We start from the raw sequence: 13,713 nt of genomic DNA, 5'->3' as shown, positions 1-13,713 counted from the left end.
CTCGCTCCCTTCTCATGCTCACTCACCCCCCTCACACTCACTCTCACTCATCCCCCCACACTCACTCTCACTCACTCCCCCACACTCACTCTCACCCCCCACACTCACTCTCACTCATCCCCACTCTTACGCTCACTCTGACTCATGCCCACACTCACTGTCACTCATGCCCACATTCTCAACTCACTCATGCCCACTCTCTCACACTCACTCATCCTTGCCCACTCTTATTCTCTGACACACTCTTACTCTTGTGTACTCACCACACATCCTCACACACCCACTCATGCTGACACACACTCATGCTCAGCCATTGTCTCACTCTCACACCTACACACTCATTCTCATGCTCACTCTTTTTCTCACACACTTGCTGTCACAAACTCGTACCAATTTTTTTTTTTTTTTTTTTTTGAGACAGGGTATTGTTCTGTCACCCAGGCTGGAGTGCAGTGGCGCAGTCGCAGCTCACTGCAGCCTCGACCTCCTGGGCTCAGGTGATCCTCCTGCTTCAGCCTCCTGAGTAGCTGGGACTACAGGCATGTGCCACCACACCTGGCTAATTTTTTAGGGGGGTGGTTTGTAGAGATGGGGTCTTGCTATGTTGCCTGACTGGTCTAGTACTCCTGGGCTCAAGTGATCTATCCTCCTCGGCCTCCCACAGTACTGGGATTACTGGTATGAGCCACCGTGCCCAGCCCACTCACACACTCTTACTGTCACTCACGCTGGCTCTTACTCCTACACATTCTCACTCATTCACACATCCACACACACAATTCACTCTCACAATGCTCACTCTCGCTCATACTCACACTCACACACTTCCCACCCTCACACACACCCACTCACAGAATCACTGGTTTTCATCGAACCCCTGCAGTGCAGGGCTGATGTCTCTAAAGAACCTTGGAACGTAGTTCATCTATAATATGAGAAAAATCATTTCTGTCGAAAAATAGCTACCACTTTTGTGGGGAGACTATCCCAAACCTTTAGTGTGCATCATCCCATTATTCCTCACAGTAAACTTTCTGTAACTACTATCATCCCCACTCCCAAATAGGAAAACCGAGGCTCAGAGATACTGGGCAGCATGCCTCAAGTCTAGAGCCTAGAAGTAGAATCCAAGCAGAACCAACTCACCAGAACTGGGGCTCCAGATCATTTTCATCACCTGAGCTCTTGGCCCGGGTGCCCCTGTGCCATGCTGGCTCTCCTCAGTCTAAGCCTGCTGCCTTTTCCGTGGTCCAGACAGTCAAGTTCAGGGTTCTGTCCCCAGGTCCACTCTTCCTCAAGCTCACCTTCCCCGATTCCTTCAGCTGCTCCTCTCCCTGTGTTTCCTGTCCAGCCCAGGAGATAGAACGAGGCCCCCCCCCAAACTATGAACACTCTGGGTCTTGCATTAACAAGAAATTAACTAAGGGTGATGGTGGAGGAGACAGCTCTGCCTTTCAAGTGGTCACTTGAATGGGCTTGAGGCCTCAGCCACCAGCAGTTATTCCCACTTCCCCAGAACAAGGCTTCTTAGTCACGAACGAGCTCCAGAGGGCCACAGACCTGAAATGACGTATGGCATATTATGTGGTGCAAACCTGCAACTCCCTCAGCTGAAGGTCCTTCACCTCCCTCCAGTTCTCAAAGGGGCCAGTAATCCAAAAGAGGTGAAAACCACTGCCTTCTGGGGCTCTACAGTCCTGGGACCAGGGGCCTCCCAGGGCTGCCCAAACTCATCACACCCCAGGCAGAACAACCCCTCACTTCTCATGCTGTCAGAGCTCAACTTCCAGCCCCTTCCTCAGGGAGGACTGAGACCTACTCATGAACCAGAACCATTTCTTCTGATACCCAAATCAGGTAGGTCCTGCGATCCAGTAGAGAATGTAGGGACAGCGCCTGGAAAAAAAGCCATCCTGGGTTGAGTTTGGATGTTACGGTATTACAGTCCCAGGAGCTCCTTGCTGCTGTTGCAGGAGAACGGGGCAGGGCACGAAATCCAGCTGCTAAGAGTCATCTCAGTCACACTGCAGCAGTGGCACTTCTTCCCTAGTTCCTGAGGCCTGGGCCAGCCATCTTCATGAGGCTCAGAGTCTCTTCCCTCAAGTGGAAACATCTGAGTGCTCCCCAAACACAGAGGAGTCTCACCTGCTTGAGGTCTTCCTTGCCGCAGATGACCCATCCTCCTCCGGTCCCAAGAACCTTGTGGCAGGTGCCATGAGACATACCCAGAGATCATAACCAAGACCCTGATCCACTGTCCACCAGCCCTCCCTTTCCTCCTCTCTCCAGGGGTGGCCACATACACCGACAAGTTGTTCAAGTTCCGCAATAACCGGTGGGAAGACATTCTGAGTGATGAGGTCAACGTGGCCCGTGGGGTGGCCAGCCTCTTTGCCGGACGTTCTGTGGCCTGTGTGGACAGAAAGGTGAGTGCAGGGGTGCATGGGGGGCCTGGGGAGAAGCCATGTGACAGCCAGGAGAGGAGCCACTGTGTAGACGTCCCCTGACAGAGTGGCAGCTCCCACGGTGTCTTGGATAGATTGGGTGCTAAATACCAACAACTAAGACTTGCAGAATGCATTGCTTTGTACCTTTCACATCCTGTCTCACATGCAGCCCTCCCAGAAACCAGTGAGGAAGCCAGCCAAGGGATCATTGTGTCCTCGGGACACTGGTGGGGATGGAAGCCTAGCTTGGAGCAGTGACTTGCGTGGGAGCCCAAAGCAGATGAGGTGTGGCTAGGACATGAATCCACCTCTTCTAGCTGTAAATCCTGCCTGCATTCATTCACTCAACTAACATTTACTAAGTGCCTCCTGTGTGCCAGGCACTGAGCCGTGGGGCCCTTCGTAAATATTTACGGAATAAATGAAGGCCCAATGGAGGGGTTCCTAGGTAGGTGAGGGGAGGGTTGCCTCAATATACAAGTACTTTAGTTCATCAATAGCTCCTCCAACATTTTCGTGCCCTGCAAGTGCACCCTACACAGAGGTGCCCCACCCAAACTGGACGGGAAGGAAAGACGTTGTGGGAAGGGGCATGAGCCCCTGCAGCCATCTGCCCAGGGAGGGGGCAGCCGCCCACCCAGGCTTGGGTCCCAGCAGGCCTCGCCAGAGCCAGCAGCTTGCTGCAAAGGTGATTTATACCTCCTGTCACCTGCTCCCCTGCCGCCCACCTCCTTGGCTTTGTAAACAGTCATCACTAAATCAGGGGCCCAGCTGCTGCCCGGCTGCCACAGGAGTGTCTATGGCCCTCACTCTGGGGGCAGGGGCAAGAGGCTTGGCTCGCTTTGGAATTGAGATGGCACCAAGGGGATTGGGGATTCAGTGTGAATCTTTACAGCAGGGGCCTCCAGGCCTTGGGAGAAGGCAGGTGCCAGGTATACATATTTATTTCTTAACAAGCTGGTGCTGGGAAGAGAAGCCAAGCTGGGCTGTGAAGCCACATTTAGCCTGACCTGAATCTGTGCCACCTGGACTCCTGCCTGGTGGGAGGGGACGGGGAGGCAGCTCTGTGAACAGCCCCAGAGTGTGGGGTGGAGCTGGGGGGTGCCAGACTTGGTCATGGTTAGGGGCCTCTTCCCAGCCTCCTCCTGGTTTCCCATCTCACCCGTTCAGGACCAAGGCTTTTGACACTCAGCTAACGTGGGCAACTTCTCAGAGAACTGGAGGGAGAGGCATGCAGGTTAATCACAAAGAGATGCACTCTGTCCTAACAAGGTCATCCGCACACCCACGCATTTAACCACAGGACAAAAGCACTATGTGAAATGCAAAAAAAAAAAAAAAAAAAAATGGCCTGGCACGGCAGCACAGGAGGCAGGAGTCCAGAAGCTTGCTCACACTCTGCTCAGCCCCTGACTTCAGTCTCCCAGGCCTCAGAGAACTAGAAAGAAGCCCTACAGTCAATCTGCCAGCAGAGGAGGGTTGCTTTCTGAGTCCAGCCACCACCTCGGCCATCCCTGGGGCCTGAGGACTGCCAGGGGAGGAATGGAGAGAGGCCAAGGGCAGCCTGGAAGTTGAGAGAGGGCAATGCAGCACCGTGCAGGAAAACACAAGAGCAAGGACAGCAGTAACTGCCAACACCTCTTACACTAGGGAAATGCCACGCCTTGTGCTGCACGCTTTACCTCCCTCGTCCTACTGAGTCCTCATAAGACACCAACAAGGTAGATGCCATCACTATCCCATTTGACAGATATGGAAACTCAGGCTTTGAGAAATTAGGCAACTTGACCTTGATCACACATGAAGCAACAGGCAAAGCCAGGAATTGAACCTTACCTGCCTGAAAATGAAGATGCCTTTTAACCCTCAGCCGCCCTGCCCCTGGGTGAAATGATAGCAGACACAAGTTTCTAACTTTATTACAGCACTCACCCTAGTCATCCTTCCTTAGCCCCATAGCCTCTACCTGGGGCAGGGCCTTTTAATCTAGCTACCTGGTCAGTGGTTCTCAGTGTAGCCTCTGGGCCAGCGGCAGCAGCATTGCTAGAAATGCACATTCTCAGGCCCTGCCCCACTCCACCCTCCAGACAGACTGAATCAGAAACTCCAGGGGTGGGGCCAGCAATCTGGGGTTCAGCTAGCCCTGCAGGTGACTCTGATGCATGCTCAAGTATGAGACCTTTTGCTCCATAAATGCCTCAGCCCCGCCCCCACTCTGCCACGTGCTGTTCTCTCCCCTCTCCCCTTCCACCCCTCACTCGTTCTCTGCTCCAAACCCGGAACATCCACTTGTCCTTTCTCTCCAGCTGCCTCATCACTCACCCACCTTTCTGGATCCAGCTCAAAACCGATCTCTTACAAGAACGTCCTCTGATCAATAATGATTATGCCTCATGTTTATATAGCATTTTTATCTTTTCAAAGACTTTTCACATACGTTGTCTCATTTAATCTTCTCAACAACCCTGCCAGGAAGCGGGGGGAATATGATCCCCATTTAACATCTGAGGAGATGCAGCCTGGAGGCAGCCAGGGATTTACCCAAAGACGAGCAGTTAGGGGCAGGCCCTAGACTAGGACCCAGGCTAATGGCCCTGGATCAGGGTTCTCAAAGTGTGGTTCCCAGACCAGCAGTGTCAGCATCATCTGGGAACTTGTTAGAAATGCAGATTCTCATGGCTCACCCCAGACCTGTTGGTCAGAAACTCAGGGGATGGGGCCAGATGTTAAAAAAAAAAAAAAAAAAAAAAAAAAAAAAAATCTGGGCCTGGGCGCGTGGTGGCTCAGCCTGAATCCCAGCACTTTGGAGGCCGAGACAGGCTCATGATATTCAGGAGATCTGAGCCATCCTGGTAACAGGTAAACCCCCTTTCTCTACTAAAAAATACAAAAAACTACCAACATTGGTGGCACGCCTGTTAGTCCCGCTAGCTCAGAGGCTGGGCAGGAGACGTGATGGCGTCCAAAATCCTCGGAACCCGGGAGGGGAGCTTGCAGTGAGCTGATCCGGCCACTGCTACTCCACTCTGGGCACAGAGGTGAGACTCCGGTCCAAAGAAAAAAAAAAAAAATCTGTTGTTTTTTTAACGAGCCCCCCAGGTGATGGTGATTCTGATGTAGGCTAAAGTGTGGGAACCACTGCACTGGCCCCAAAGCTGCAGAAACATCTTCCTTCCCTTGGAATCATCTCACCCTCCCAGAATTACCGTGGTCAAGTTCACATGTGAATTTCTGCAATATTCTACAACCGTAACACATCTGTGTTTGTCAGTTTATCCCCCTGATAAATCAAAGTAAGGAACTAGGCATAACTGAATTTTGTAAATATCCTAATTTCTGGCAGAGTGAATTTCAGTCCATTGAACTTATTGCTCATTTGTTGATGAGACTGCTGCCAGCTGGTAGGGTTGGGAACAGTTTGTGATGGCGCACTTTCCTCTTTGGCCCCGTCATTCACTCTTCATCCAGTCATTCTGCACAGCCTCGGATGGCTGAGAACTTCTCAAAGTTCTCCCCTAATCAAGAAACCTTGTTAGGCCAGGTGTGGTGGCTCAAACCCTTAACCAGCACTTTGGGCATCCAAATCAGGAGGATAGATTGAGACACCAGGAGTTCAAGACCAGCCTCAACAACATAGGGAGACTCTGTCTCTACAACAAACAAACAAACAAAAATTAGCTGGGTGTGGTGGTGCATACCTGTAGTCCCAGCTACTTGGGAGGCTGGAGTAGGAGGATCACTTGAGCCTAGTCGAGGCTGCAGTGAGCCTGAGTGACAAAGGGAGACCCTGTCTAAAAAAAAAAAAAAAAATAGGCTGTACTGTAAAGCGGTGCATCTCAAACTCAATTTTGCACAGGAATCCCATGGCAGTCTTGCTACAATGCAGATTCTGATTCAGTGGGTCTTGCAGGGGGCGGGCGGTTTGCTGAGGGTCTACACTTCAAACATGATCCCAGAGGTCACCAATGCCACTGGTGTAGGGACCACTTTGAGTAGCAAGATTTGTAAAGCACAGATTTCTGAGTAGCAGCATAAAGACTCAGATAACCAAAAGAGAAGGAGTAGAGCAATCTGTAGGGAACAAATTTACCACCTTCTCCAGCTTCACCCCTTGACACTCTCTGCCTTGCATTTTATATTCCAGCAACATTTTATATTCCAGACACCAGGAGTTCAAGACCAGCCTCAACAACATAGGGAGACTCTGTCTCTACAACAAACAAACAAAAAAAAATTAGCTGGGTGTGGTGGTGCATACCTGTAGTCCCAGCTACTTGGGAGGCTGGAGTAGGAGGATCACTTGAGCCTAGTCGAGGCTGCTGAACTAACTGCTGTAGTTTCTCTACATACATCCTTCTCTTTCTCATCTCTACTTGGAAGGTTCTTTTCCCTCCAATTCACCTGACTGAGACTCCTTTAAGGAAAGCTTTTTGGAACTTCCCATGGTTAGGTGCCCTTCCCCTGGGTTAGGAGCTCCTCTTCTGGGTACACAGGAAATCCTGTCCGTGCTCTCTGCCATATGCTTGTCTCATTGTTGATACATCTGTGTCACCCAGGAGACTCTAAAAGGAAACTCTAAGCTCCCTCCTTGGTCTCACCCACCAGTTAGACAGACTCGTGTGGCTCTTCATCAGCTTCCCCAAAGAAAATGATCCCTTCAAAGACTGGCCAAGCACGGTGGCTTACCCCTGTAATTCCAGCACTTTGGGAGGCCCAGGGGGGTGGTTCACTTGAGGTTAGGAGTTCAAGATCAGCCTCACCAATATGGTGAAACCCCGTCTCTACTAAAAAATACAAAAATTAGCCAGGAGTGGTGGTGCATGCCTGTAATCCCAGCTACTTGGGAGGCTAAAGCAAGACAATCGCTTGAACCTGGGAGGTGGAGGCCGCAGTAAGCTGAGATCACACCACTGCACTTCAGCTGTGGCAACAGAGCGAGACCCAAACAAACAAAAAAACACACACACACACACCAAAAAACCCACAAAGATATAAAGTCGCTGACCAGTTCGGTGGAACAAGAATTGTGCTCATGGTGCCAATGGATGAGAAATCGAAGCAAGGAAAGGGGACCACCAGTCTTGTTGCCGTGAGCTCAACAGTTTCTCTTAGGTCCTTTTAGGTTTATGGCTTGTCTTTCAAACTAGACTATAAGCAACCTACGGTCAGAGATTTTGTCTTAAGTACGTTTATAACACAGCACTTGGCACATCGTTGGAGCTTAAGAAATATTTACTGTCTAATTAATTAGAGGGAAGTGATGCAAAGGATGAGAGAAAAGCCAGAAAACTGATTTAGAAAGTGTGTGGATCTCTTGGGAAGAAGTCATCCATTGAAGAAATAGCACCATTATAACAACAGGCAGAAGAGAAGAGTCTTTCATCAGCGGTGTTTTGGACTAGTGAAGAGAATGACTCTTGCACAGAGGAGCTGGTGCCCAAGGCTGCTCCTGGATGCAAAGGGAAAAGCGAATCTTTGAGACAGTGTTGTAAAGATGGAAGTGATACAATCTTTCTTCCTGGAACGGGGGAAATAAGGGAATGGAAGAGGGAAGTAGGACCCCTGCAAATCTGTGCCTCTTGTGCTACCAAAACAGGGGAATGAAGAAGCGCGGGGTGGGAACAGGGGGAGGGAGATGGCTCAGGAATTTGCTTGTCATCTTGGCTGGAGTGAGCTTGAATGGGAGAGAGAGAGACTGAGAATAATGGGAATTGGTAGATCAATCAATCAGCAAATATTTATTGAGCAGCTACCCTGGCTGGCAGCTGGAGAGAGCTCAGCTGGAGGGAGGCACATTAGAAAATTGTCTATAAAAAGGTGGTTGTGGGGGAGAGGGAGGGATGTGTTCTTCTGGAACAGGATGGAAGGAGAAGCAGGCTGCTTTGTTGTACGACTCCCGGGAGTGTCATTCACATGGCAGCCTTTGTGAAAAGCCCCTCTGGAAGTGCGCCATGCACGGCCTACAAGGCCATTCGCAACAGACCTGGGGAGAAGAACCCAACCCTGTGAAAGAGCTATGGTCCTACCTGGGGTGGGGAGGGGGCGGTTTCTGGGATGAGCCAAGGTGGGCCTGCTCACCGCTTCCTTCCCTTCTTCCTCAGGGCTCTGGACGCTACTCTATCTACATTGCCAATTACGCCTACGGTAATGTGGGCCCTGATGCCCTCATTGAAATGGACCCTGAGGCCAGTGACCTCTCCCGGGGCATTCTGGCGCTCAGAGATGTGGCTGCTGAGGCTGGGGTCAGCAAATATACAGGTACGCAGAGTGATGTGGGAGGCGGTGTGCTGGAGGGGCTGGGGCTGGGGTCCAGGGCCCTGCAAGGCTGAGTCTAATTCATCAGAGACCACAAGAAAAGGGTGACCTTATGTCCCTGGGGAGGGGAAATAAAGGCTCTATGCCATCCTGCCACCCACAGAAGGCTTCTCCCACACTGCCTCTCCAAGCATTGGTGAGATATCTGGCAGGTATGAGTTTCAGGGTACCCAAGAGGGGGCATCTGGCTTGCTGGAAAATGGATATGAGAATCACATCATCACAACATCATTCTCTCCCTGGAACCTCTTGCCCCACTCCCTCTGGTAACCTCAATGATGGGTGAGCAGGTTCTGTAGGAGAAAACTGGCAAATCACAAAAACCGAGATTTAAAGCATTCTTTATTGCCAAATCACAGATGAAATTATTTACTTACACATAAGCAACCAGGAATTGAGTGCTAAATCCCTAGGCTTCAGCTGGGTCCCGTCTCGGATAACTGAGCTCAAAGAATTGTGTTCTTGTTCCAAAACCTCTCCAGCACTTTTTTTTGAAGGCACGCTCCCCCCTCATCTTTCTGGATGGGGGACCTATTGTCAGAGTCTCTGACAGGGAGATCTTTCTAGGGAAGGCTGTTTTTCTAATTCCAGCACGGCTGCTGACTAAACTCTGATAATCTGCCAATAGACTGCTGATGGCAGAGCAATCCAGTTCCTGTTTTGGGTACCAAAAATCAGGAAGCCAGAGCTGTACACAACAACTTGTCATGTGAACTTAAGCCACACTCACACCTGACCTGCACTTGGGACAGAGAGATCCTCTTGTTGGTCAGCCTTCCCGACATATCCATCCCAAAGTGTGCGGCAGAGGCTTCCAAAGTGGCAGCCTTCCTCAGTCTGAATCCTGAGGCTGGAAGGATGGTTGAGGGGTCCTTTGGGGCACCCCCTTGCCTCCAGACACCTGGGTGGTGGCAACCCTTTCCTGCCCAGAAAGGGTTGTCACTGCCTCTCCTGAGTTTACGATGCCTTTCTCTAACCACCTTTCACCCTGGTGAAAGGAGGAGATTAATGTTGACCTGTCTGACAAAGTTTCTGGGAACAAATGACTAGACAATAAAATAGCACAGCTCAAGCCCCATCTAAGTGCCTGAGAGCTCCGCGCGTGAAGGTACCATGGAAAGGCTGTGTCAGTAATAAACCATGTTTCCCCCGGAAAAGAAATAAACATGCAGGCACTTCAGCCTAGATTTGTACAGTCAATTTTTCTGAATAGTTCCCAGTTCTGTGCACTGGGCTGGCTTGGCAATTAAGTGCCTTGATCTTGCAAGGGAAGGGGGTGCACTGGGGGGATGAAGCACTTGAAAATGACAAGGTGGAAGGGAGGCAAGGACTGGGAGAGCAGGCCAGACGCAGAATAAAAGAATTTGGAGGTTGCGGCTGGGTTTCAGCACGAAGGGGGCATTGTCCACGCTGACTGGGCTGGCACAGAACCGAGGAGGGGGAAGGAGGAGACCCAGAGGAGGCAGCTGAGGAGCACGGTGGGGATGGAAGCACCAGCCAACTGTGCCGGCTGGGCTGCAAGGACAGGCGGTTCAAGGAAGAAGCAGCAGCTTCGGTGCGGAGGGAGGCTGGGGCAGCTGGCGTGCCCAGAGGACACGTTCGAGCAGCTCTGCAGACTTCCAAAAGCCATTTGGCTGACAAGAACCTATTTGGCCCACCAAGTTACTATTCTGTCGGCCCGCCTTCTCCAGCCCACCCTTTCCCTGCCCGCCAAGCCCCCCAACACTACCCTGCAGCCCCCTTGTCACTCAGCTAATGATACATGGACATCTGGCTGGAAAACCAGCCCAGAGTTCCCCCCACCCCCGAGCCCCAGGAATGGACCCCAAATGTAAGGGCCGCCATGCTGAGCCCGGCCTGATGGCTGAGGCTCTGGGCGCGTGGCCAGCGCTCAGCACCACTCCAGTGCCAGGGGTCCTGAGAAGCCGGGAGGGAAGCAGGCGGAAGGGGCAGGCCACATCCAGATGTGCACTCAGGGAGCTGGGAGGTCCCTGGAGCCAAGCCACACAGCACCTGCCTGCTAGACAGCTGGGAGAACCTCCCATTTTACAAAGAATAGAGCGAGATCCAGGGAGAAGAGACTCACCCAAGGTCACACAGGAGGTTTGTAGAGAGCTAGCACTTAGAGCCCATCTCCTCCTGATGCCTAAACTGCCACAGCCTGCTGACCTCCAGCTTGAGAATCCTGCCATCCTGCAAGATGGAAGGGGCTGTGAGGGGAGGCCCACACCCACTGGGAAGACAGCCCCAGGCTGGCACCCGGACTTGAGGCAGCCCCACCCAGGTGGTTGTGGCTGAAGCAGCTGCCTGGCTGAGTGTTCAGGGCAGCGGGGGAGGTCCAGCCACCCCGGGGCAGGCCGGGCAAAGGTGCTACCCAGGCACCGGCCCTCGGCACTGCGGGAGGGGGAGGGGAGGCCTCCTCTCTAGACATCCACTCCCGTGGCTGCAGCTGCTCTGCTGGGTCACAGTGCCATCTAGTGGCCAGTATGCCGGCTCTCGGGGGACTCGAGAGCCCCGGGAGGGTGGCCGAGCGAGAGATTGGGAGAGAAACTGGGGCAGCAAGACCACTCTCCCATCCCCTGGTCCCCAACTTCCCCAGCTGCTTGAGGCCTCTTGAAGCCAAGACAGTGCCGGTAGCTGCCCTGCCTGGGAATCCTGAAAATTGGGTTCTGGCCATGGCCAAGGCCCTGGCATGGAACCAGATGGAACCAGAGGAGGGAAAGGTGGGAGGCAGGAGTCCTGCACTGCCTCTACGGTCCAGGCCCCAGTGACCTTGGGCATGCCCCTCAGCTTCTCTGAGGGCATTGAGCTAGCAGGTGAGGGGACGGGGTTTGGAGCCAGGCCACAGGTGCAGGTTCAGCCTACCCCATGCATTACAGCCCAGGCAGTAGTGGGCACACTATTCTCCCAGCCTCAGTTTTCTCACCTTCAAAATAGGACTGTTGTGAGAATGAAAGGAGGCGCACATGGGACATGGCTGGCACATGGCTTGGCACACGGATGGTGCCTACGGAGTATAGCAAATACCAATACCTCCTGCTCTGAGGCTCTGCCAGAGCGATACCAGGGCCCTCTGCTGGGCATCTCCTGGGTACAGGGAGCACTGTGCAAGGCACAGGGGGGTGCCCCAGAGAAGCAGGCCCAGCCCCTGCCTGGGAAACATTCTCTGTGTGTCCCCCCAAACCTCCAGTCCTGGGCATGGCCAGTGGGATATTCATCCCCATCCCCCCTGGAGTTCATCTCTCTGCTCTCCTTCCCACCTGCCTGGCCTCCCGCAGGCCTTGCCTCCTCCCCAGGAACTCTACATTTTGGCCTCACCCTTTGAGGCAGCATCTGTCCAGGCTGCAAGGTGGTGATTAAAGAAGCCTTAAACGAAATTCAGAAAGAAAATGAAGGTGGATTTATGATGTCGGGTGGGGAGTTTTGCTGTTGGCTGGGAGCGGTGTGGAACAAAGCGGAGGGCAGACCTGATTTATAGGAAGTCATTATTGAAGGAGACGGAGTGCCTAAAGCCCAGCTGAGGCCTTCTGGCAGATCCTCACCAGCGAGCTCAACCAGGGGCCACAGAGTGGGGGCCAAGGGGCCTCCTAGCTTCCCAGGCGGGCACTGGCCTTTCATCGGGAGTGAAGCCAGATCTGACAGCCAACGACCAGGCAGGGCTGGAGTGATAGGCTCCCAAGCCAGGGCCCAGGACCCCCAGGGAGTGCAGCATGGGCCTGCTAGGGGTACTCAAAGCCCAGGACACACAGAGACTATTTTATAGGGGTGTCAGATGCATTTGATGAGTATCAGGGGGAACATTATGTTTCTTTTAAAACAAACACAGATATGTTACAGAATTGAAATGTAATTTTGTGTGCATTTTCTCAGCTAACACAGGAGATTTTAAAGAAATGTCAAGCCTGTGGCTAGCCACTCCAGGTTATACCCCCAGGCTACACCCCCAGGCTTTGCCAGTGCAAATCCCTCCTCTGTCGAGAGGAAGCAAATGATGGGGCCTGTCCTGCTGCCCCACTCCTTGCCTTAACATTCTGCAGACACAGGGCAGGAAGGATGAGGGTGGGTGTGTCCCTGTCTAATACCCACCACACAGAATAGTCAAGTCCTGCGCAGCTTCTGAAGGCTCCCAGAAGGCTTGGGAGTGGCAACACCAGCACCTACACAGTTATCTTGTCTTATAAGTTTTCAGGAAATTTAGGATGAGAGACCCTGTTACCATCCCGTACTTGATCCTCACACCCCATTCTGCAGCATGTGCACACACACACGCACACGCACACACTCTGCCCATTCCTGCACCACGTTTCCAGCATCTCTGCCCTACTCATTTACAATGTCTTGGATGCTCTTGGCAGCCTGCGAATCATGGCATCCACCAGAAACATGTTTCTGTTAAGGTTCTATTCAGCAGATGGCCAAGTTCCCTGGCTGAGGAGGTTCACCTCAGAGTCTCCGCTGATGCAGAGGGTGCAGGACTAGATGGGCACAGGGATCGGCCCCCAACACGCTTATACTGTGTCCACCCTGGAGGATTCATTCATTGCAAAGTAAGCTAGTAGCAGTCTTGGAGATCTTCTCAATTCCCACCCACTTTACAGGAAGGAAACTGAGGCCTGGAGAGCATGCTTCCTGTGATCCTGCAGGAGGGGAGGCGCAGAGGCCAGGCAGGAACCAAGAGGCTTTACCTTAGCACCGTGAATCCGTGTGCTGCCTCATCCCTGGGTCCTCAGACCCACAGCTTGGAGAAGTTCAGCGGCATGCACACACCCCCTCCTCACCACCTTTCCCTGTCTCACCCCCCAGTCCCTGAGGGCTGGCCCAGATGCAGTCTGAGAGATGGATTGCCCGCAGCTGACTTGTACTTTGGTCTGCATTGCCAGCGTGCCAGGGCTCAGAGGTAGAGGGATGGTTCTTGAGGACAACCAAGGCTGCCCTATCGGGGTTGGGCCCA

The 13,713-nt window shown here is 52.7% G+C and overlaps 1 protein-coding gene across 2 annotated transcripts in view; it reads left to right on the top strand.

Moving 5' to 3' along the window:
- The window catches only part of CRTAC1 (cartilage acidic protein 1), a 166,078-nt gene that overhangs the window by 105,262 nt on the left and 47,103 nt on the right, over positions 1-13,713 (top strand). For both annotated transcript variants that reach the window (XM_017880349.1, XM_017880357.1), the window contains exons 4-5: positions 2,290-2,426; positions 8,549-8,705. In XM_017880349.1, coding sequence (XP_017735838.1) covers positions 2,290-2,426; positions 8,549-8,705 — 294 coding nt within the window. The remainder of the gene's footprint in view (positions 1-2,289; positions 2,427-8,548; positions 8,706-13,713) is intronic.

This window comes from Rhinopithecus bieti, unplaced genomic scaffold, assembly GCF_001698545.2.
Source record: "Rhinopithecus bieti isolate Rb0 unplaced genomic scaffold, ASM169854v2 scaffold_425, whole genome shotgun sequence".
NCBI lineage: Eukaryota > Metazoa > Chordata > Mammalia > Primates > Cercopithecidae > Rhinopithecus > Rhinopithecus bieti.
The sequence above is the reverse complement of the archived record's forward strand: the minus strand, read 5'-3'. Positions and strand labels throughout refer to the sequence as shown.